Source organism: Pelodiscus sinensis, chromosome 15, assembly GCF_049634645.1.
Source record: "Pelodiscus sinensis isolate JC-2024 chromosome 15, ASM4963464v1, whole genome shotgun sequence".
NCBI lineage: Eukaryota > Metazoa > Chordata > Testudines > Trionychidae > Pelodiscus > Pelodiscus sinensis.
This window is the reverse complement of record NC_134725.1, coordinates 795,244-820,264: the sequence shown is the minus strand read 5'-3', so window position 1 is coordinate 820,264 and position 25,021 is coordinate 795,244. Positions and strand designations below refer to the sequence as shown.

General features: G+C 46.5%; 1 protein-coding gene across 1 annotated transcript in view; it reads left to right on the top strand.

Moving 5' to 3' along the window:
• The window catches only part of LOC102451575 (citron rho-interacting kinase-like), a 358,679-nt gene that overhangs the window by 147,861 nt on the left and 185,797 nt on the right, over nt 1-25,021 (top strand). The window contains exons 13-15 of the mRNA XM_075897800.1: nt 413-587; nt 2,333-2,530; nt 5,514-5,567. Of these exons, the coding sequence (XP_075753915.1) occupies nt 413-587; nt 2,333-2,530; nt 5,514-5,567 (427 nt within the window). The remainder of the gene's footprint in view (nt 1-412; nt 588-2,332; nt 2,531-5,513; nt 5,568-25,021) is intronic.

Here is a 25,021-nt window from a genome sequence, read left to right as displayed (position 1 = left end):
AATTGGAAATCTAATGTCGCAATGCTGGGAGCAGTAACTTCCATACATTTCTTCCCCAGATGGAAAAACAAATGACAAGGAAAATGTGAAAGCTAAGAATGAGTTGTAGATCAAGCATTCTTGTAGGTTTCCAAGGTTTGGTGTTCACTTTTCTCCATGTACAAGCAGATATACAGCCTGCAAAACCATGAAATCTGAGCTACTTGATGCACTTACTTAGTTTAATCATCTGGGGATCTATGCAGAAGCCGCCATAAAAGACCATATTTTTTACATAAAGGGGATGTGAAATTTAAAATAGAAAAAGCTAATTGTGGTATGATCCCATTCTGCTTACTAGGAAACTTTTATGCCAATGAAACTACACAATCTAAATGTATCTTAATTATGCTGCTTTTTGTTTTCCTATCAGGAAAGCCCAGGAGGAGATGATCTCAGAGCTCAGACAGCAGAAGTTCTACTTGGAAACACAGGCTGGGAAGTTAGAGGCCCAGAACCAAAAACTAGAAGAGCAATTGGAGAAGATAAGTCTTCAGGAACATACTGATAAGAACCGGCTGTTGGAATTAGAGACTAGACTGCGAGAGGTGAAAATTTAATCCTTTGCAGACTGATGTAGTTGGGTATATCCCATTCCAAGGAGAGCTGTGAAAATTACAATTAAGTAGTAGTTTTATTTTTCAGGACTTCAGGATAATGACAAGCTGAATGACCCACTTTTGCATCATTTTCTGTAACAGTAGAAATGTACCGCTTTCTGGAAAGCGTTATGCATGACTATTTTGGGTTTTTATTTCTTAGACTGGCAGAGTCTGAGTTTCTAGATCAGCTTGCTTTCTTAGAACCATATTCATTTATATCCTTTTGTATAACCTCCTGTAACAGTGCCCAGATATAATGGTGGTGGGTACAGTATATATGCTTAGTTGGGTAATTCATTTCTGTTCAGTTGCAGACTTGAAGAATCAAATTTTTATATTCTTTTTGAATAAAAAGGACAGCGGGCAGAAATAGGTTGGAACCACCTCATGTTCCCAGGTTAATTTTCTTTTTCCTTCCCTGCAGTCTCTCCTCTAATTCTTAAGGAAGACAGAACTCTACTTTGGCTAAGATGTTTGGGATGTCCAATGTCATTCCTTTAATTAGCCACAAGCTGCTAGACATTAGTGTGAGGTTTTCTGGCAGGTCTGTTGTTCACAGATCTGCAATATTATGGGCAGATTCACTTGCAATAATATGAGGAGTCAGGCATCTTATATAAAGTATTTTAGCTTGAATGGTGATTTTTGCCCCAGGGGAATCCTTGGAGGGCATATAAATGAGCCAGCAGCAGGAAGTTAAATTGGAACTCTTTCTTTAAACTATTTTCTCAACTCTGCCACGGTAATTAGGATCTGCCATGATGTTGCATCAGTGCAGGAAATAGATCTTCTTATATATTCAAGGTAATATTGATAATTTCTTCTTACTGAACCTCAAATGCAATAGATTATCTTGCAACTATGGAAGATAATCACACAAATTATACTTTAACTTTCATATTGTCACAATTATTTAAATCAACATTTGATATATATTTATAACAGATGGCATTACTCTCATATCCTAGTTTCCATTTCGGAATGCCATATAATTTTATCTTTGAACATTTTTCAAACCAAATGAGTGTTTTCAAGTGCTGGATGAAGCAGCATCCTGGGGATACTTATCCTCATGTCTGATTTTTTTTTTTTTTTAAACCAAGCCATCCAAATCTGACATTACATTGGAGTGTTGCCATGCAATCCCAGGCTACCTCTACACTCCACAGTTATTTCAGAATAAATTATTCTGGAATAGTTATTCCAAAATAGCTTATTTCGAAATAGCACATCTGCACTGCAGGGAAGCCTCAAAATTAGTCTGAGGCAGGCTTCCCTAATGTAGATGTGCTATCTCGATTTAGAGCCCCAGGAGGAATAACTTAGAATGGCCCTGGTGAGGGGTTATTTTGAAATAGAAGAAGTGGAGCATCTACACATGCCTTATTTCAAAATAGCTGTTTTGGAATAGGCATTATTCCTCGTAGAATGAGGTTTACAGAAGTTGGAATAAGCTGTCCGTTATTTCAAAATTATTTTGAAATAATGGAATTGCTGTGTAGATGCTCTCATTGTTATTTCAGAATAACAGCTGTTATTACAAAATTACTTTGCTGTGTAGACACCCCCCCCCCCCCCCCCCCGAGTGCAGTTCTCTGATAGGCCTCTATTTTGAAATGAACAAATATAAGAACTGTACTCTCCATTTCCTTATTAGTAAGTCATAGTCCGCTGCTGCTGTTTCTCTGCAGGTTAGCTTAGAGCATGAAGAACAAAAGCTGGAACTGAAACAACAATTAACAGAATTACAGTTGACCCTCCAGGAGAGACAATCTCAGATTTCAGGCCTTCAAGTTGCACGATCAGACCTAGAGAATCAGCTCCGTGAGGCTAAAACTGAATTGGAGGAGACTACAGCTGAGGCAGAGGAGGAGATTCAAGCTCTCACGGTGAGTCCTATACTTCTGGATTGGTACTATGAGCTATCCCTGCAGATCTGACAGAATGTTGATACACCTTCATAATAAGTGTCCTAACTTCTTAGCTTTGAGGTTGTTCAACTTAAATTTTGCTTTTTTCCCCCCTATTTTGCAATACAACGTATGAAATGTGCCTTGGATTGAGGAAGGAGCAGGGGTGGCTAAAATGTCAGCATTTTTGTCTCTCAAAACATACTTGTGCTTGTTGTCTATTTGTGAGAACATCATCAGTTTACTTGATAAGCTGAAAGCCCCACACTAAATTATTCCTACTGTAGGACTTTGACTTTTTGCTTTTTATTAGACAATCTTTCTATTAAGCAGCCACTGTTCTTGTCTGTCTGTCATGGGATTTTCAACTTGCTGCTCCTGCGGACGTGCCAACGTGACAGCCCCTGCCAGCTCCTGCAGGCATGCTCTGCCACCTGGCTCCATGCCGCGTGCCCCCCGGCAGGCCACGACCGCCACCTCCTGCAGGTGGCTCGCCTGGCTCCGTGGCACGCTGTGTGGCTCCTGGCCCCCCAGCAAGCCACCCCCTCTGCCGGCCTGACCGCAGGAGCCTTCGTGGGCCTCTTGCCGCTACCCCCCCCGCCACCTTCCCCCCGCTGGCCTGACCGCGGGAGCCTTCGTGGGTGAGCCTCAGCTTGTGGAGGAGGGAAGCTGGCTGCGCAGCACTGCAAGTAAGAGCGCGCCACAAGCAGACATCTGTCCTGTCATAGGCAACACACTAGATTTATGACCAAAAAGACAAAAATTTACAAAAAAATTGTTTTAAAGAGACAATCTTTCTAAAAACACACCAAAAGACTAAAAATAAGAACAAAGTGCACCAAAAAGTCAAAAATAAAATTTTAAGCTAGCAATGTAGGAGAAAGATTGGATGGCTAACAGTTAGCAACTATCTTGATTTGTACTTAGCCATCCAATCTTTCTCCAACATTGCTAGCTTAAAATTTTATTTTTGACTTTTTGGTGCACTTTGTTCTTAATTTTTAGTCTTTGTGTGCTTTTAGAAAGATTGTCTTTTTTAAAAAAAATATTTTTTATTTTTTAAATTCATGTGTGACTTTTGAAAGTAGTGCTGTTTCAAAAGGAATGCGATCACAAATGTTCTGGTATTTTCTCTGTAATGAATTAGCTAGTTCTGCTACCCTTTGAAAAAAAATCAACTAAATACTGTTGCTTCTCTAATTTTACTCTAAAGGCTGTTCTATAAATAATTGCTACTTTTAGATCTTGCAGTCTCTTGTGAGGTGTGTGAATGACATACAATTCATGATGGGTAAAAAAAAGGAATTTCCCTGCCCAGTAAACAGAACACTAAAGTATATGCTGCTGGTTGCTACTTTGAGCACAAAAAGATGCTTTTACATTGTTGGATTTTAAATGTTTGCTTTGCAAAGGCTTGCTAATGCTGTGGGAGGCAAAGAAATAACTGGCCTCTTACTTGAGCTGCTGGCTATCACTCATCGAAGCATCAGTCTTCAATGACCTTCAAATCCAGTTATTTTAGAGTACTGAAAATAGATGGGCTGTTGCCCCCAATGGAATATGATGAAAAAGAATCTCATTTGAATCCTTATTCCTGTTATTACCACTATTCAGGTGGGATGGGGTTTCAGCTGAATACTGGTGCTTGTGTATGCCAATGCTGTTGGATATCCCCGGGGTGAGGAAGAGATCATTCACTCAGAGTTGTTCTAAACTGGTATATGCTGAGTAATAGATTTTAAGGAAAATGCAACAGCAACATGACTGACTTACAGTAATTGAATAGCGCATATCAGCAGTTCATCTTAAATACAAAACAGTTCTATTTGCTCGAAACTAAGATGGTCCCACTTAAATTTGAAAACTTGACAGAGTTGTTAGCTGCCATGCCAATAGAATGATGTGTTGGTGTGGTAGGAAGAACTCTCCATCAAAACAGAAGAATGTTTGTGATCTGTGCTTGCTCAAGCAGATATTACCACAACTGTTCTGGTGAAATGGTAGTGCTTTTGTGCCAGCTTTTGTAAGATTCCAATCTGGCACCTTCCTGTCACATTAGTCCAGTTTACTGGGTTGGGATTTTTGTTTTGTTTTGAGGGTCTTTTTTGCATTGCCTGCTCTAGTAAGGTAACTTAATTTATCACATTGGACTTCTGCTGAACAACTTTTCCTATTGAGTCTCTTGGTTGTAAGGAAAATATCTTGAATAAAGAAAGGGGATAGGATGTGCTAGTGCACTAGCCTTTCATCCATTAAGGCCTGAGCTTGCATATGATATTAGTCACAAATTAAATCAGTTTGACAGTCTGAGTGAATCTTGAGAGAGACCATCATGAGCTTTGCTTTATCATGCTTGGCTTGTTAATAAGGAAGTAAAATGATGCATGCATTATTTCATTTTTTAAAAATGCTTTACAACTTTTAATACTTTGGACTCATCTTCCAAAGAAACCATTATTTAGTTCAGTCACTGTTTGGGAGGGGCTTAGGACGAAACAGGAGTTCCTCGGGGTAGGATTGAGGTAGATTAGCAGAGCAGTTTGTGGAAGCTTACACAGTGCTTATCTGTAGACTTGTCTTTGCAAGTATTAAAATATGTATATTAAAAACATGTTACGTGTTGTATTAATCCAGATGTGGAAGTAAAAAACAACTACTCAAATTATCTTAAGTGAAGATACACATTTAACATTTAAATAATCACTTACCTGGGAGATCACTTAAAATGGAATGTTTTGCATCATCCAGTTTGTTTGTTTTACATTTTGCTAAAGTAGCTCAGAATCGTGAGCATGAGTGTGCTTTAAGTAGGATGTGACTTAATCACTCCCTACAGAGTGCTTTAATAGCCTACAACATCTGTCTTCCACGCTTGCTGGTAGATTGTTCTGCAGTTTATTTAGCAACAGATGTTGGATTCTAATGTATGAAAAATTGATGATTAACTTCTTACCTCCTTTAGGCACATAGAGATGAAATCCAGCGTAAATTTGAAGCCCTTCGTAATAGCTGCACAGTGAGTATTAAATACAGATCACTGAGTTATTTTGAAATTAAGGATAAGGAAAGAAACAAACTCATATACTCCTTGATGACAATTGCTCCTGACATGGGCTTTTGCCTTCAAGGAGTTAACAGGAGTTAGCCTGATTGGATTTGATTTCTTTTAGGCCTCAATTAAACCTCAATTTACAGGTTTTATTTTGATTTAAAATTGGCACTGTCCTTCATCCTTTTTTCAGGAGGAAGTCAATTTAGATATCTCATTGCAGTGCAGCTAGTAAGAATGGCGCAGCAGCTGCAAAAATGTGAGATATAGATTGTTTTCCCCTTTTATAAGGGAAAGGAAAAGTCTACCTGTACAACTCCTGAGCTATATTGTAGACCTAGGCCAGCGTGAAGGAGCTGTTTTGCCACTCTGCGTTTTAAGGAGGGCTTTAATTCAGGAGGGGAAAGAAGTCCTGTGCTCCTGAATAAATAAATTGTTACTCTTGTTCAAAGGAGTAGATTCTTAACTTACATATTCTGTTACTTGAGAGATCTTTTGATGTTTTTCATTCATATGGGACAGATGTTCTAGATTTTGCGTTCCTTATCATTAGCTGTTTTCCCAGATCTGCACTCTTTTTGCCTATTTCTTTATGATGCTGTGTGGACCATGATGACATCGATCTTTCGATGACATACAAATTCCAGAAGTGTCAAACATTGACCACCATCATTTGTGTAAGAATTGGATGCAGGTCTCTTCAGTCTTTCTGTCCTTCCTCTATTAGCTGAACCAATTGCCTCTCATGGGTTATCCCCTCCCATCGTCAGTGGCTACTCCACAGTGTCAGTTTTCCACCATTGTAGGTGTTGTAAGAAAGTGCAAAACAGGTAGAAAATGGCTTTTCATCCTTAAAATCATAGAATACTGGAACTGGAAGGGACCTTGAGAGAGCATCAAATCCAGTCCCCTGCCCTCATGGCAGGACCAAGAATAGTCTACATTATCCCTGACAGAGCAGTTTGGATAGACATCTTAAATATCTTCACTGATGGAGATTCCACAACCCCCCCTACACAATTTATTCCAGTGTTTAACCACCCTGACAGTTAGGGAGTTTTTCCTAATGTCCAAACAAAACCTCCCTTGCTGTAATTTAAGCCCATTGCTGCTTGTCCTATCATCAGAGGTCAAGGAGAACAATTTTCCCCGCTCCTCTCTGTGACACCTTTTTAAATACCCGAAAACCACTATCATGTCCCCTCTCAGTCTTCTCTTTTCCAAACTAAACAAGTCCAATTGCTTCAGCCTTGCCTCATAGCTCATGTTTTCTAGACCTTGAATCATTTTTGTTGCTCTTCTCTGGACCTCCAATTTCTCCACATCTTTCCTGAAATGTGGTGCCCAGAACTGGACACAATACTCCAATTGAGGACTAATCAGCACAGAATAGAGCAGAAGAATGACTTCTTGTGTCTTGCTCAAAACACACCTATTAATACATCCCCGAATCATGTTTGCTTTTTTTGCAACAGTGTCACACCGTTGACCCCTATTTACCTTGTGGTCCACTATGACCCCTACATCCCTTTCTGCCATACTCCTCCCTAGACAGTCGCTTCTCATTCTGTGTGAAACGGATTGTTCTTAGAATCATAGAGCTGGAAGAGACCTCAGAAGGTCATCAAGTCCAGCCCCTCTAGGCAGGACCAATCCCAAATAAATCAATCCAACCAGGGCTTTGTCAAGCCGAGACTTAAACACCTCTAGGGATGGAGACTCCACTACTTCCCTAGGTAACCCATTCCAGTGTTTTACCACCCTCCTAGTGAAATAGTTTTTCCTAATATCCAACCTGGACCTCTCCCACCACAACTTGAGACCATTGCTCCTTGTTCTGCCATCCATCACTACTGTGAACAGCCTTTCTCCAGCCTCTTTGGAACCTCCCTTCAGGAAGTTGAAGGCTGCTATCAAATCCCCCCCCCCCTCTCTTCTGCAGACTAAATAGACCCAACTCCCTCAGTCTCTCCTTGTAGGCCATATGCTCCAGACCCCTAATCATTTTGGTTGCCCTCCACTGGACCCTCTCCAATGCATCCACATCGTTCCTGTAATTGGGGGCCCAGAACTGGACACAATACTCCAGATGTGGCCTCACCAGAGCCGAATAAAGGGGAATAATCACTTCTCTGAATCTGCTGGCAATGCTCCTCTTAATGCAACCTAATATGCCATTAGCCTTCTTGGCTACAAGGGCACACTGTTGACTCATATCCAGCTTCTCATCCACTGTAACCCCCAGGTCCTTTTCTACAGAACTGCTACTTAGCCATTCGGTCCCCAGCCTGTAACTATGCTTGGGAGTCTTCCGTCCCAAGTGCAGGACTCTACACTTGTCCTTGTTGAACCTCATCAGAGATCTTGTGGCCCAATCCTCCAATTTGTCTAAGTCACTCTGGACCCTATCTCTGCCCTAAAGCATATCTACCTCTTTCCCCAGCTTAGTGTCATCCGCAAACTTGCTGAGGGTACAATCTATCCCCTCATCCAGGTCATGCATAAAGATGTTGAACAAAACCGGTCCCAGAACCGAACCTTGGGGCACTCCGCTAGAAACCGACCGCCATCCTGACATCGAGCCGTTGATCACTACCCGCTGGGCCTGACCTTCCAGCCATCTTTCTATCCATCTTACCGTCCATTTATCCAATCCACATTCCCTTAACTTGCTGGCAAGAATATTGTGGGAGACCGTATCAAAAGCCTTGCTAAAGTCAAGGTATATCACATCCACTGACTTCCCCATATCCACAGAGCCAGTTACCTCATCATAGAAGCTAATCTGATTGGTCAGGCACGACTTGCCCTTCATGAATCCATGCTGACTATTCTTGATCACCTTCCCCTCTTCCAAATGCTTCAAAATGGAATCCTTAAGGATCCCCTCCATGATTTTTCCAGGGACTGAGGTAAGACTGACCGGCCTATAGTTCCCTGGATCGTCCTTCTTCCCTTTTTTGAAAATGGGCACTACATTTGCATTTTTCCAATCATCCGGGCTCTCCCCCGATCTCCACGACTTTTCAAAGATAATGGCCAAAGGCTCCTCAATGACATTTGCCAACTCCCTCAGTACCCTTGGATGTATTAAGTCTGGACCCATGGATTTGTGTATGTTTAGCTTTTCTAAATCATTCTTAACCTGTTCTTTCCCCACCAAGAGCTGTCCACCTTCGTCCCATATTGTGTCACTTAGCGCATTAGTCTGGGAGCCGACCTTGTCCATGAAGACAGAGGCAAGGAAAGCATTAAGTACTTCAGCTTTCCCCACATCATCTGTCACTGGGGGTGTGTCTAGACTACATGCCTCCTTCGACGGAGGCATGTAGATTAGCCAGATCGGAAGAGGGAAATGAAGCCGCGATTAAAATAATCGCGGCTTCATTTAAATTTAAATGGCTGCCCCGATCTGCCGATCAGCTGTTTGTCGGCAGATCGGGGGAGTCTGGACGCGATGCCCCGACAAAGAAGCCTTTCTTCATCGACACAGGTAAGCCTCGTGAAACCAGGCTTACCTGTGTCGATGAAGAAAGGCTTCTTTGTCGGGGCATCGCGTCCAGACTCCCCCGATCTGCCGACAAACAGCTGATCGGCAGATCGGGGCAGCCATTTAAATTTAAATGAAGCCGCGATTATTTTAATCGCGGCTTCATTTCCCTCTTCCGATCTGGCTAATCTACATGCCTCCGTCGAAGGAGGCATGTAGTCTAGACACACCCTGGGTTACCGCCCTCATCCAGTAGGGGCCCCACACCCTCTCTGATCACCTTCTTCTTGCTAACATACCTGTAGAAACCTTTCTTGTTACCCTTCACATCCCTTGTGAGTTGCAATTCCAATTGTGCTTTCGCCTTCCTGATAACTCCTCTGCATTCTCGAGCTATACATTTATACCCCTCCCTAGTCATCTGTCCAAGTTTCCACTTTTTGTAAGCTACTCTCTTTTCTTCCTTTGGTCAGGATCCTGAAATCTACCATCTCATGATCACTGCTTCCCAGGTTGTCACTCACCTCTACTTCCCCTATTAATTCCTCCCTCTCTGTGAGCAGCAGGTCAAGCTGCGCACGGCCCCTGGTCGGATCCTGCAGCACTTGTACCAAGACGGTATCCCCAACATTCTCCAAAAACTTCCTGGATTGCTTGTGTACTGCTGTATTGGTCTCCAAACAGATGTCAGGGTGATGAAAGTCCCCCACGAGAACCAGGGCCTACGATCTAGAAACTTCTCTCAGTTGTCCAAAGAACGCCACATCTACCTCATCCACCTGATTCAGTGGCCTGTAGTAGACACCAACCACAACATCACTGCTGTTGTTTGCACCTCTAAATTTAACCCATAGACTCTCAACAGGCTTTTCTCCCTCTATATACTGGAGTTCAGAGCAATCATAGTGCTCTCTTATATGCAGTGCAACTCCTCCTTTTCTACCCTGCCTGCTCTTCCTTAACAGTTTCCATGACAGCACTCCAGTCATGCGAGTCATCCCACCAAGTCTCTGTTATCCCAGTCAAATCGTAGTTCTTGGACTTGGCCAGGGCCTCCAATTCTTCCTGTTTGTAACCCAGGCTTCTTCTTCGAGTAGTGTCCCCGTGGGTGCTTCACTGTAGGTGAAGGGTCGCCCTGAGCCTCAGATCGGAGCTTTGTATAGCAGTTTCCCCTGTTGAGCCACGCATGCCCAGGAGGCGTCTTGAGCCCTTCCCGCCTCCTGAGGAGCGCGGCTCAACCCCCTCCCTTTCAGTTCCTCTTTAACCACCCTCATCAGCGGATGGAGCAAACAGGAGCTCCCTGTCAGACTCTCTGACTACTCTCCTCTCCCCAGTTTAGTCATAGTTCTTTTCCCCTGTTATTCCAAGTTAGCTTTCCTTGTTTCTTTCAAAAAAAACAACAACAACAACAACAACACCTAGTAACAAGAAGAATACACTTACCGAAATCCCCCCCTCAGGGGGCTTGAACCCGCTTCAAACCGGGACTCTGAGGTACCGGCGTTCTCACAGCTGTTCAACACAGGAAAGAAAGAAAAGAGTTTAAAAAAATCCAACACACGGAGACAGACGACAACAACAGTAACAGCCAAATAAATACATAGAACAAGCTCAAAGAGGAGAGAACTGGCCATGTCCGTCTCCTCGGGCTTTAAAAAAATGCGATCAATGCCGGGATCCTATGCAAGCTTCAGATGGGCATTCAAAGTGCATTCGCTGTTTGGGGGAATCTCACTCTCCCCACAGCTGCACTCATTGCAATTCACTCACGGCGAGAGCCAGGAAGGACCAAGAGCTCCGCCTAAGAATGATTTTATTTGAAAAGGCTTTACAGCCCGCTGGGGAACAGGCGGCAATGCGACAAGAGCCCCCCCCCACCCTCCAGGAGTGAGCCGAGGGGCAGACCCTCACCATCCCGCTCCCTACCTGCCTCTTCCTCTCCAAATATCCTCAGCTATCTCCTGATAGCTTTCTTTGATAAGATAACGAGCCTTGTGGATAAGGGAGAAGCTGCGGATGTCATATACCTAGACTTTAGTAAGGCATTTGATACGGTCTCGCATGATATTCTTATTGATAAACTAGGCAAATATAACTTAGATAGGGCCACGATAAGGTGGGTGCATAATTGGCTGGATAACCGTAGTCAGAGAGTTGTTGTTAACGGTGCTAAATCCTGCTGGAAAGGGATAACAAGTGGAGTTCCTCAAGGGTCTGTTTTGGGACCCGTACTGTTCAATATCTTCATCAATGATGTAGATATTGGGATAGAGAGTACGCTTATTAAGTTTGCAGATGATACCAAACTGGGTGGGGTTGCAACTTCTTTGGAGGATAGGGACATAATTCAAAATGACCTTAGCAAGTTAGAGAAATGGTCAGAGGTAAACAGGATGAGGTTTAATAAAGAGAAATGCAAAGTGCTCCACTTAGGAAGGAACAATCAGTTCCATACATACAAGATGGGAAGCGACTGTCTAGGAAGGAGCATGGTGGAAAGGGATCTAGGGGTCATAGTGGACCACAAGTTGAATATGAGTGTGATGCTGTTGCAAAAAAAGCAAATATGATTCTAGGTTGTATCAACAGGTGTGTTGTAAGCAAAACTCGTGAAGTCATTCTGCCGCTCTACTCTGCACTAGTTAGGCCTCAGCTGGAGTACTGTGTCCAGTTCTGGGCGCCACATTTCAAGAAAGATGTGGAGAAATTGGAAAGGGTATAGAGAAGAGCGGCAAGAATGATTAAAGGTCTAGAGAACATGACCTATGAAGCCAGGCTTCATGGACTGGGCTTGTTTAGTTTGGAAAAAAGAAGATTAAGGGGGGACATGATAGCGGTTTTCAAATATCTAAAAGGGTGTCACAAGGAGGAAGGAGAAAATTTGTTCCTCTTGGTTTCTGAGGACAGGACAAGGAGTAATGGGCTTAAAGTGCAGCAGGGGAGGTTTAGATTGGACATTAGGAAAAAATTCCTAACTCTCAGGGTGGTCAAATATTGGAATAAATTGCCAAGGGAGGTGGTGGAATCTCCCTCTCTGGAGATATTTAAGAACAGGTTAGATAGACATCTGTCAGGGATGGTGTAGACGGAGCTTGGTCCTGCCTTGAGGGCGGGGGGCTGGACTCGATGACCTCTTGAGGTCCCTTCCAGTCCTATTATTCTATGATTCTATGATTCTAAAACATGGAGGAGAGGCACACCAGAGTGGGAGGACCCCCTGCCACAAAGGCTTAGGGTCAATCCTCCCACTCTGCACCGGCATCGGGGCGCGTTACAGCTGAGCAGCCCCGGGAGCGCTCCAAGCAGCCGGCACAGCAAGAAAAGTCGGCGCCGCAGCAAACTGCGGTGCCGCTTCAAACCGCGGCACCGCTTCCAGCCCCGACGCTGCCTCAAGCTTCGGCGGCGCCGAAAGCCGCAGCACAGCTTAAAGCTGCGGTGCCGACTAAAGCCACGGCACCGCAGCAGAGCTAATTACAGCCTGCTAAGCACCCGGCACCAGCTCCAACTAAGCAGCATGATGCTGCACTAATGCTGCCAGCACAACCAGACAGGCAGCCAGATGAGACTGCTACGGATCAGCCTCAGCAGGAAACTGACTCACACAGCAGCCTTTACTATCAGTGCCTGCCTTCCACATCTTACTCACCTGGGAGGTCCCCATCAAGGCTATCCCCTCCCAGGTCTACGTCACTCTTATCCGGCCAAGACGCTCCTCTTCCTGAGGATGACCACCACACGTCTTATTCCTCGAGGCACGCATCACCTAGGCAGTCTTGCTTTCACCATTACAGGGCTCCACCACAACAGAACCCATGGCACCCATACTGGTCTTACCCACCCCCACCTTATCCACCACAATGGGGACCCTGGGAACACTGGGAGCCATGTGGACGACGCTCCCCAACTCACTCCACTCCATCCCGGAGAAGCTTATCTCGGCCGCAGCCCCTACCTCCAGCAACTCTTTCGGATGAAGAGGCGGACTGAATCTCTGACAATGAATCAGACATTCATTCAATAAGTGTCACACATTCTGATGCTCCCGATACACAATCAGATGAAGCCGTAGTACCATCAGATTCTGCACCAATTGATGATCTAAAACAGTTCCAGGAACTATTCAAGAGGGTAGCGACAAGCCAGAATGTCTCCCTGCAAGAGGTCCAGAAGAAACAGTACCAATTTGTAAAAAATCTCCATCCTACATTACATAGCAAGATTGCCCTGCCTATAGACGAGGCAATAATGGAGACCTCGGAAGACCTCTGGAAAACACCTGCATCCATTCAACCAACTAATAAGAGAATCGACAGGAAGTACTTTGTCCCATCAAAAGACAACGACTTTCTCTTCACACACCCACAACCTAATTCATTAGTCGTAGACTCAGCACAACAACGTGCAAAGCTCCCACAATACAAGTTGGGCAATGCAGACAAGGACCACAAAAAGTTGGACTCTTTTGGCAAGAAGGTATACTCCTCTTCCACCCTACAACTCAGAATATTGAACTACTCCGCTCTTTTAGCAAATCATGACTTTGACGATTACTCGAAACTGGGAGAACTGGTGCCACATCTCCCTGAGTCCAAAAGATCCATCTTGAAAGCAATAGTTCATGAGGGCCATATGATTGCCCGCACCACTCTCCAAACCGCAATGGATGTTGCTGACACCGCAGCCCGAATTACAGCTACAGCGGTGGTCATGCGTAGAGCTTCTTGGCTCCAGTCGTCAGGAGTTCCCCGCGAACTCCAGCCTAAAGTGGAAGATTTGCCATTCGACAAGCAAAAGCTATTTGCAGCTACTACGGACGAAATGCTCCATAACAGCAAAAATTCTAAGTCCACACTTCGCACGTTGGGCATGTACACGCCGCCCTATAAACGTGGACGATACACCCCATATAACTCATACAACCGATACCGATATGGGCAATACAATCGACCACAGAGGCCCTATGAAGACACTAGACAAAGGCAACGAGGTCCCAGAAGGCGCCCCAACCAGGCCTGCCCACCAACTACCCAACCATCTAAACAACAAATTTGAAGATTTGGTCGAGGACCTGCAACACCTCTCTCACGATCTACCACGAGTTCAACATGGCCATCTATTCACCCACCGTTTGCGGCCATTCCTTCCTCAATGGGAATCCATAACATCGGACCGCTGGGTTTTAGAGATAATTCGAGTGGGCTACACCATCCCATTTACCTCTATCCCCCCTACCCTTCCCCCTATCCCGTCCCTCTTCAGGGACCACTCTCACAAAACCCTTCTAAAACAAGAAATCGATCGACTCCTCCTCATCGGAGCTGTAGAAAGGGTACCCCGAGAGTTCCACGGGAGAGGGTTTTACTCGAACTATTTCTTAACCGAAAAACGAACAGGGGGTTGGAGACCTATATTGGACCTCTGCAAACTGAACAAGTTTCTCAAGAAACAGCATTTCAAGATGGTCACACTCTCCATAATCATTCCTGCGCTAGATCAAGGGGACTGGTTTGCAGCCCTCGACCTCCAAGATGCCTATTTCCATGTAACCATCCACCCCTCCCACAGACGCTACCTACGCTTCACGTTGGGACCAGACCACTTCCAGTACAAGGTTCTTCCCTTCGGTCTCTCATCAGCTCCGAGGGTATTTTCGAAGGTACTGGCAGTCGTAACGGCGTATCTCAGACGACAAAACGTCATCATATTTCCCTATCTAGACGACTGCCTTCTAAAGGGATCCTCGTACGCCGAAACGGCCTCTATGATACATACGACCACGACCCTCCTCAGTCGTCTAGGCCTTCTAATCAACCAAGACAAGTCAACTCTGCACCCGGTTCAAGACAGAGTTCATTGGCGCATGCCTGGACTCAGTTACAGCCTGGGCATACCTACCTCAGCAACGTTTTGCAACTATGCAAGAAATTATAAACGGGATGCTTACAGTTCCTACCACCACGGTACTAACATGCCTCCGACTAATGGGGCGCATGGCTTCCACCACCTACGTAGTCCACCATGCTCGTCTGCACTTTTGATGTTTTCAGCTCTGGATTGCAACCACTTATATCCCATCACGACACCCTCGAAACAAAACGGTTACTATCCCACCAGACGTGCTGGCATCCTTACAATGGTGGACAGTGCCAAACAATCTTCTGACGGGGGTTCCATTCCAACAAACCGAACCCACTATCCAAATCACCACAGATGCTTCCCTGCTCGGCTGGGGGGCACATATGGACGGTCACGAAGTTCAAGGCAGGTGGTCCCCAAACGAGACACTCTTACATATCAATCTCCTCGAACTGAGGGCAGTAAGGAATGCCTGTGCACACTTTGCCTCCGACATCGCCAATCACACAGTCCGCATCCTAACGGACAACTTCTGCACGATGTTGTACATAAACAGACAGGGTGGAGCCCGCTCCCGCTCCTTATGCGCAGAGGCTATTCGCCTGTGGAACTCGTGCATCTGCAACCAAGTCACCCTTATAGCATTCTACTTGCCCGGAGTGAACAATATCAAAGCGGACTCCCTCAGCCGAAACTTCACCTCGGACCACGAATGGGAGTTACATACGGAGGTGATGAACTCAATTTTCCACCAGTGGGGATGGCCATAGATAGACCTCTTTGCTTCTACCCAGAACACCAAATGTCCCCAATTCTGCTCACGTGCGGGACTTGGCAAACACTCTCTGGGGGATGCCTTCCTAATCAAATGGACAGCACCCCTACACTACGCCTTCCCTCCCATACCGCTCATCCCAAGAGTCCTGCGCAAGATCCTGAGAGACAAAGCCCTAGTCATCCTGATTGTGCCATCATGGTCTCGCCAAACCTGGTACCCATACCTTCACAGGCTAGCGGTCCAGCCTCCCTACCCACTACCGTACCGGATAGACCTACTATCTCAGGACGACGGCAGGATATTGCATCCACAACTCAATACCCTGCATCTTCAGGCATGGCTTCTCTCTGGTTCTCAGAGGTAGAAGATCGCTGCTCCCAGCGAGTAAAAGACGTCCTCCTCCACAGAAGGAGACAGTCTACTCGGAAAACTTACCAACAGAAATGGACACGTTTCTGTCACTGGTGTCAGCGAGCCAAAGTGGAGCCCCGTGCCTCACCACTAGATACCATCCTAGACTACATTCTGGACCTTAAAGCATCAGGACTGTCAATCTCCTCCCTAAGAGTACACGTCTCTGCAATAGCAGCATTTCATACGTCAGTAGATGGCTTCTCCATTTTTAACCATCCTATCACAAAAAGATTCCTCAAGGGACTCCAGAATGTGTACCCACCACATAGGGCCCCAACCCTTTATGGGACCTAAATCTTGTTTTGAACTGCCTCACCAGACCTCCCTTTGAGCCACTGGCAACAGTACCACTTCCTTTCCTTTTTATGAAGGTCTGTTTCCTCTTAGCCATCACCTCCGTCAGGAGGGTGAGCGAACTCGGAGCATTAATGTCAGAGCCTCCTTACACAGTTTTCACAAAGGATAGGGTCATACTTAGACTCCACCCCACGTTTTTGCCAAAGGTCTGTACAGAATTCCATCTCAACAAACCGATCGTGTTACCTACCTTTTTCCCAAAACCGCATTCTTCGCAGACAGATGCCAGCCTGCACACTCTGGACATCCGGAGGGCTCTGGCCTACTTCCTAGAAAGAACAAAACCATTTCGTAAATCTGAAAGACTTTTTATCTCCATTGCTGAACGATCCAAAGGGACAGCAATATCATCTCAACGAATCTCAAAGTGGATATCGACATGCATAATTAAGTGCCACTCTCTGGGCAATAGACCGCTGCTATGCCCACCACGAGCGCATTCTACTCGAGCCACGGCTGCTTCTACAGCCTTTCTGGGCAATGTCACCTTAAGAGACATTTACCGGGCAGCAACATGGTCTTCAGATCATACCTTTGCTAAACATTACGCCATTCTTCCACAACTTAAGAGTAACTCAGCAGTTGCCACGGCAGTGCTCTCCACCACTGCCAAACATTGACTCCGGCTCCCTCCAGCCATATACTGGATACTGCTTTGTAGTCACCTACAGTTGAGCACCCACGGGGACATTACTCGAAGAAGAAAAGGGAGTTACTCACCTTGTGCAGTAACGAGTGTTCTTCGAGATGTGTGTCCCCATGGGTGCTCCACGACCCTCCCTGCCTCCCCTCTGCTCGGAGTCGAAATTACTCGGGCGGAGACGAGGAACTGAAAGGGAGGGGGTTGAGCCGCGCTCCTCAGGAGGCGGGAAGGGCTCAAGATGCCTCCTGGGCATGCGTGGCTCAACAGGGGAAACTGCTATACAAAGCTCCGATCTGAGGCTCAGCGCGACCCTTCACCTACAGTGGAGCACCCACGGGGACACACATCTAGAAGAACACTCGTTACTGCACAAGGTGAGTAACTCCCTTTTCTCGCATTGGTGTACAAACACCTTAGATAACCAGTTGATCATCCTACCCTCTGCATTCGAATCAGGGGTCCTCCTTTGTTGTTCGTTCCTCTTTGCATTTCTTCCCTATATCCAACTTCCCCACTCCACTCAGGGTTTTGGTCACCGTCCCCCGACGAACCTAGTTTAAAGCCCTCCTCCCTAGGTTTGCAAGCCTGCCCGTGAAGATGCTCCTTCCTCTCTTAGGGTATGTCTACACTGCAAAGTTAATTCGAAATAACAGCCGTTATTTTTAATTACTTCAATAGCGTCTATACATGCACTTAATTCGAATTTGGTAAACCTCATTCTACGAGCAGTAACGCCAAATTCGAAATAGCTATTTTGAATTAAGTGCTGTGTAGACACTTAATTCGAAATAGGGGGCCTGCAGCCCTTCACAGGGAGCCCTGGGGGCCACTCTGGGCACAACCAGGAAAACTTATTCTCCTCTTCCCCAGCCCCGGAGCCATTAAAGGGGTAGACTCTGGCCACGGTGCCTGTGCCAGCTCCAAGCCTGCCAGCCCAGAGCCAGCAGTGGCCACCGGGGCCCCTGACCCAGTGGCCCCAAAACATGAGCCAGCAAGCCACTGGCAGCCAGCCCTCCACCGCTCCCCAGGAGCAGTCTGCCAGCTCCCAGGAGCCTTACAGGGACCAGAGAAGGTGGGTGCCTTCCTGGTCCAGGGTGGAGATCATGGACCTTATTTAGGTTTTGGGGGGGTGGGGAGATGCTCCCAACATCCATGATCTCCGCACTAGACAGAGGAACGCGGCCATCTATGGCAGGATAGCTGCCAGCCTGGCCACCAAAGGCCACATGCGAACCCAGGAGCAGGTTTGCATGAAAATCAAGTTGGTCCCGCGAGACCCTGAGTTTCCCCTCCCCCTTCTTTCCCTTGCTTCCCCCTTCCAGCTCCCTCCTCCCAGGTTTCCCCCTCCCCTCTCCCACCCTCTCTCTTCCCCTCTCCCACCTCCTTTCCCCAGTCTCCCCAGAGGTTCACCCCCCCCCAGTTTTGGTCAATAAATCCAGTTTCTATTTTTGAACACACGTGTCTTTTGTTTGACATCAGGAAGGGGGGCTAGGGAGGGGTAAGTGGAGGGATGTGAGGGAGGAATGGGGCACAAGCCCCCGGTGGGAAGCACCGGGGTGGCTCTGAGGGCTTCTTGGGGTGGATGCTCTCCCGCAGGGCCTCCTGGATCCTCACAGCCCCCCAATGGACCCCCCGGATGGCAGTCTGCAGCAAGTGCAGCCGGGCTGATGGCAACGACCCCACGAGATGCACCGTCGTGCCCAGGGGCAGCTCTGGCTCCATGTGGCCGAGTGCTGTGGTGTCCCGAGTGCGGGCACTCAGGGCACTCCAAGACAGGACTGCTTTGCTGTCCCTCATCAAGGTAGACAATCAAGCAGGGAACCCTGAGAAATGTCTGTTCGGAGTGGGGATAGGGTCCCTTTAAGCACGGAGATCAGTTAGCCTCACGCAGCAGCCCCACACACTTAAGTCCTAACCTGATGCCCTGCTGGCACTGGTTCCGGCCAGCCTTAACTTCGGTTCAGGGTCCACTCAGTGTGGATGCACTATTTTGAAATAGCAAAATGCTAATTCCAAATAGTTTGTGTATAGATCCGTTAATTCAAATTAGCTTAATTCGAATAAACTATTTCGAATTCAGTTAATTCGAAATAGTGCTGTAGTGTAGACATACCCTTAGTTAGGTGGATCCCATCTCTTCCTAACAATCCTTGTGCCCGGAACAGAGTCCCGTGGTCAAAGAAACCAAAGCCCTCTCTGCGACACCACCTGCGCAACCACTCATTTACTTCCTCAATTCGACGATCCCTGCCCAGTCCTGTCCCTTCAACAGGGAGGATGGACGAGAACACCACTTGCACTCCCAATTCTTTGATCCTTCTTCCCAACTCTACGTAATCTGCAGTAACCCGCTCAAGGTCATTCTTGGCCGTATCGTTAGTTCCCACGTGGAGAAGCAGGAAGGGGTAGCGATCTGAAGGTTTGATCAGTTTGGTAAGCCTCTCAGTCACATCCTGAATTCGAGCTCCCGGTAAGCAGCACACCTCTCGAGATTCCAGGTCCGGATGGCAGATGGATGGCTCAGTCCCTCTTAGGAGGGAGCCCCGACCACCACCACCTGCCTTCTTCTTTTGGGGGTGGTGGTTGCGTAACGCCCATCCCTAGGACTACGCATCCCATGCCTTCCAGTAGATGGTGTTCCTTTCCGATTTCTTCCTCGTGAGGTCCCTTCCAAAGCATTCTCCATTGCAGAGCCTGTGGAGATAGCCTGAAAGCGATTACTTACCTCTGTAGGAATGGGGGATTCCCGTGCTGGCTTTTTTTCCTTCTAGAAGTTACATGCTTCCAGTTCTGATCCTCGTGCTGTACTGCCCTCTCTGGCTCTTCCGCCTGCCTTGCTTGCATGATTAAACGCTGCCTTCTATCGAGGAAGTCTTCATCCTCTCTGATCGAGTGTAGGGTCGACACTTGGGCCTCCAGTCCTCTAATTATTTCCTCCAAAATGGTGACCAGCTTACACTTCGTGCAGATGAAATCCCTTCTTTCTTCCGGGAGGAAGACAAATATGGCACATGCTGTGCAGGTAACAATGGCAGAACTATCACCTTCCATATCTGCTGTCCTAAAAAAAGGTTTAAAGGAAAGACAAGAGAACTGGGCCCCCTTCCCTTTCCCCTTCCCAACTCCCACTCTAAACTACCTGTTTGCAATCACCTGTTCCTCAGTTCCTTTTCTACCGTCCTCAGCTGAAGACAGAGTCAGAATAGTGCTCTTCTTTCTGACAGGAAAAACAAAGGAATACCATAGTTAGTTTAGAATTACTTCATAGTTTAGTCAGTTAATGACAGTTTTCAATGTTTGCTTTAAAAAAAAAAAAAAAAAAAAAAAAAAGAAGCGCCGCCACTGCGGCTTTTTCCTTCAACATGCTGGGTTCCCTCAGCTTTAAAAGATGTGACTCTGTCCTGGTATATATGTGGCCTGCTTATCAGTATACACAAGTCCACCATACAGCCCACACAAAAGAATTTATCAGAGCACTTCCAGATTCAGTGACAGCAAGAGCCTACCTGCCACCACAAAGATTCAAGGTGCTCTGCAACCTTATTTGGGGGATCAAGCATACTCCCTTTTCCGCAGCCCGGACATGCCTCCAATTATTGGGGTACATGGCAGCCACAACCTTCGTGGTCCTATTCACAAGGCTACATATGCGCTGCCTACAGCATTGGCTCACAACCACCCACATTCCAACCCGACACAGCCTTGCTAGGCATCTTACACTTCCTTTGCCAGTACTACAATCTCTTGACTGGTGGACTTCTCCAACTAACCTACTTGCCAGTATACCCTTCCACCACCCAGATCCATCAGTAAGTATAACGGCGGACACATCACTTATGGGCTGGGGTGCCCATTGTGGCACAAGGGCAATACAGGGCACATGGTCCCAACAGGAGAGGCACCTTCATATCAACATCCTGGAGCGCAGGGCCATTTGCAAGGCACGCATCCACTTCCTTCCCCTAGTAAAGGGCAGAACCATTCGTGTCCTCACGGACAACACACCCTGTATGTTTTACGTCAATCGACAGGGGGTGCCCAATCATTCTCACTATGTGCAGAAACAATCAGATTTTGGAACTGGTGTATCAGGAACCACATAACTCCAACCGCCACATATATACCAGGACAGCAGAACATGAGGGCCGACAAACTGAGCAGACGCGTCTCAGAACAAAATGAGTGGGAGATCAACACCAATATTCTCCTGTCCGTCTTTCTCAAGTGTGGTTTCCCAGCTATAGACCTTTTTGCAACAGCAGTCAACCACAAGTGCCGCAAGTTCTGCTCCCAAGCAGGGCTGAGCAAAAGATTGGCGGGGGATGACTTCACCATCCGCTGGATAGCTCCCCTACTCTACGCCTTCCCACCAATCCCTCTACTGGCCAGAGTGATCAACAAGATTTGGTCCGATCACGCCACAGTAATTCTGATAGCCCCCGCCTGGCCGAGACATCCCTGGTTCCTTTACCTGCACTACCTTTCAATAGATCAACCCATTCCTCTCCCCACGGAATGCCATCTGAACATCAAAACTCTGAAACTCACAGCATGGCTTCTCCATGGTTCCAGAATGAAGAACTTACCTGTTTGGACAGGGTCAAATACATCCTACTGAACAGTCGATGGCCCTCCACAAAAAGCACCTATCAGAGCAAATGTACACATTTTCAACAATGGTGCACGACTTGCCGCTTACACCCCAATACTGCCCCTATACCTACCATGCTGGAGTATCTTATGGACCTCAGTGATATGGGTCGCTCTATCAGCTCGAGCTGTGTCCACTTGGCAGTGGTCATGGCGTTCCACGAACGTGTGGATGACTTCTCTCTTCACACAGCCGATGGTGAAGCGATTCCTCACAGGCCTGCAGAAAACACGCCCAAACCTGCGCCCCCTGGTGCCACCGTGGGACTTGAACTTGGTTCTTGACATGCTCACCCGGCCACCATTTGAACCACTAGCCACTACATCACCATAATACCTGTCCATGAAGGTGGCCTTCATAGTGGCAATAACATTAGCTAGACGCATAGGCAAAATTGCAGCCCTCATGGCCGACCTACCTTTCACTACCTTTACAAAAGATAAATTATACTCGAGCCTCACCCGAAGTTTCTTCCGAAGGTCATATCTGACTTCGACGTAAATGAACCCATTTACTGTACTTACCTGTATATTTTCCTAAACCTCATACCTCCTCCAAGGAGGCCATCTTGCACACATTAGATGCGAGATGAACGATTGCGTTCTACCTGGATAGAACTAGAGGAACCAGAAAATCGGATAGACTCTTCATCACTTGGTCTGGGCCACATACGGAAACAACCGTCTTGGTACAACGTCTATCCAAATGGATTGCCAGCTGCATATACACAGCTTATGAACTTCGTGGGAAGCAGCCACCACAGATTATCAGGGCTCACTTCACATGTGCGATGGCCACAACAGCGGCCTTCCTAAATAATGTACCATTGGTGGACATTTGTAGAGCAGCTACATGGTCCTCCCATCACACTTTTGCACAACATTACGCCCTACAGAAAGGGCCAATACCCTCCACATCTCTGGCAGATGCAGTCCTTCCTTCATCTACATAAATGACTCCAATGCCCACCACCATCTGGTGGGTACTGCTACTGAGTCACCTGAGTGGAGCACCCACAGGGACACCACTCTATGAAGAAGTTACTCATCCTGTGCAGTAACGATGGTTCTTCAAGATGCGTGTCCCTGCGTGTGCTCCACTACCCCCACTTCCTCCCCTCTGCTTGGAGTCTTTAAGGGACTTCAGGTAGAAAAGGAACAGAGGGGGCTTGCGCCACGCACGCACTCAGCAAGCGGCAGGAGCGCGAGACGCTGGGTGCACAGGCGCGGCGTGAGGGGCACTGCTCACCAACAACCTCCGATCAGCGGCATGCAGATGCATTGAGTGGAGCACCCACAGGGATACACATCTCGACGAACCATCGTTACTGCACAGGGTGAGTAACTACTTCTTCCTCCCTAAGTGGAGTACTTTGCATTTGTCCTTATTAAACTTCAGCCTATTTACCTCAGACCATTTCTCTAGTTTATCCAGAACATTTTGAATCATGACCTTATCCTCCAAAGCACTTGCAACCTCTCCCAGCTTGGGATCATCTGCAAACTTAATAAGCGTATTCTCTGTAGTTCAGGAGGCCGGTTGGGATTTACTGCCGAGGTGTCCTCACAGGTCTCTGGTTCTGTTGATGATAACCAGAAGGCTGCTTTGTGTATTCAGTGATGTGTCGACTTGTGCACTTAGTCTCCACAGCAGACCCCAAGAGAGCCCCCAAAGACCACAAACCAGATAAGGATCAAAGGTGCCAGGCCAGGTTTATTGTAGATTGAAGTACAGTAATAGCTGTCAGTAGACTCTACTGAACCACTACGCGTATGTACTTGCCACAGTGGAATGACTCAATCAGTGGGAAATTTCCACTGCCCCCTAGGTCATTCAAAGGCTGTTGCCCCAAGACACCACCTTATATACAGGTACAACAAGTCACACCTCACTGCTGACGTGTCAGGTTACCACCCTCTGACGCTACTTAGATACCACCCATCACCCTGTACCTCATGGTTTGATTAGATCATCTCTATCCATCATGCTGTCATTTTAGACCCTATTGTGAACCTGAGTCGGTATCTGTGAGGAGTGGGTACCAAGGTTTTTTAATGAGCTAGTGATATGATGTGCTTTCCACTTATGACCAGTACCAATTATTGCTCTGCACCTGGGCCTATTACTAATTACTGTTTTGTACTCCCAGCCCTATTTGTGCCAAGCTTTGTGAGCTGGGGCCTGCCTCTTGCTCACAGCTTAGCTTTATGTTAGCCATGTTTTGCCCATTGTTAGTGAGGCCTCAGGCCTCAAACCAGGCCTGTGCTGCATTGGCTTATGTTTTAGGCCTTCATCTTACTACACTCTCTATGCCATCATCTAAATTATTGATGAAGATATTAAATAGAACTAGTCTCAAAACAGACCCCTGTGGAACCCCACTTGTCATGCCCTTCCATCCTTCAAGAGAAATTTTATTTTTTTAACCTTCCAAATCTGTAGTTCTTGTTCCTCAGGGTCAGGAACATTTTTCTACTCTTTTTTCAATGTACACTGATTTTATGAAATGAGTAATTAAGTAAGGCCTAGCTTTAATATTATGTGGCTTTTCTGAAAGAAATTCAGGTTATCTGTACCTTCTGTCCTCTGTCAAGAAGCTTGGAGGGTCCACATGTGTACTTCTATCAGTGCTTAGTGCCACAGTTGTTTTTTGTTCTTCAGTGGTAGATGCTTCTTTTTGTTCCTTTGTTCTGTCTTGCTATAAGCACAGAATAGCAGCTTTCTGGTGGCAGCAACCAGTACACATGATTGGATTTGGCCAGCTTCACAGAGCACATAATCTATGGATAGTTCCATAAATTCTTTTCTGCACAGCATGCTAATTTACAGAAGTCAAAATTCATTATGTGGCTGATCTATGAGTTTTTAAGAATGGGCAACAATCTCCAGTAGTGAGGACTGACACAAGGGAATGCCAAACATGCAATGTAGTATGTTGAGATTTTTGTGGTACCAAATGGCAACCATATGAGTCAGGTTTTTGGCAGAATCAAGAGTCTTCGACACGCCATTCAATTTAAAGCTTTATTCGCTGTGCACAAAGGGAGAGCAGCCAGTACAAAACCAGACCGGCTCTTGGAGGGGCAAGCCCCCTCCTCAGTATTTTATAGCATAGAGTGGTTGTTTCACACGAACCTTTGTCCAGTCTCGTCACATTCTTTACACTCAGCATAACCGATCATGTTGAACATTCCCATAGATAAACCTGTTTATCACATACCTGTACCTTGAC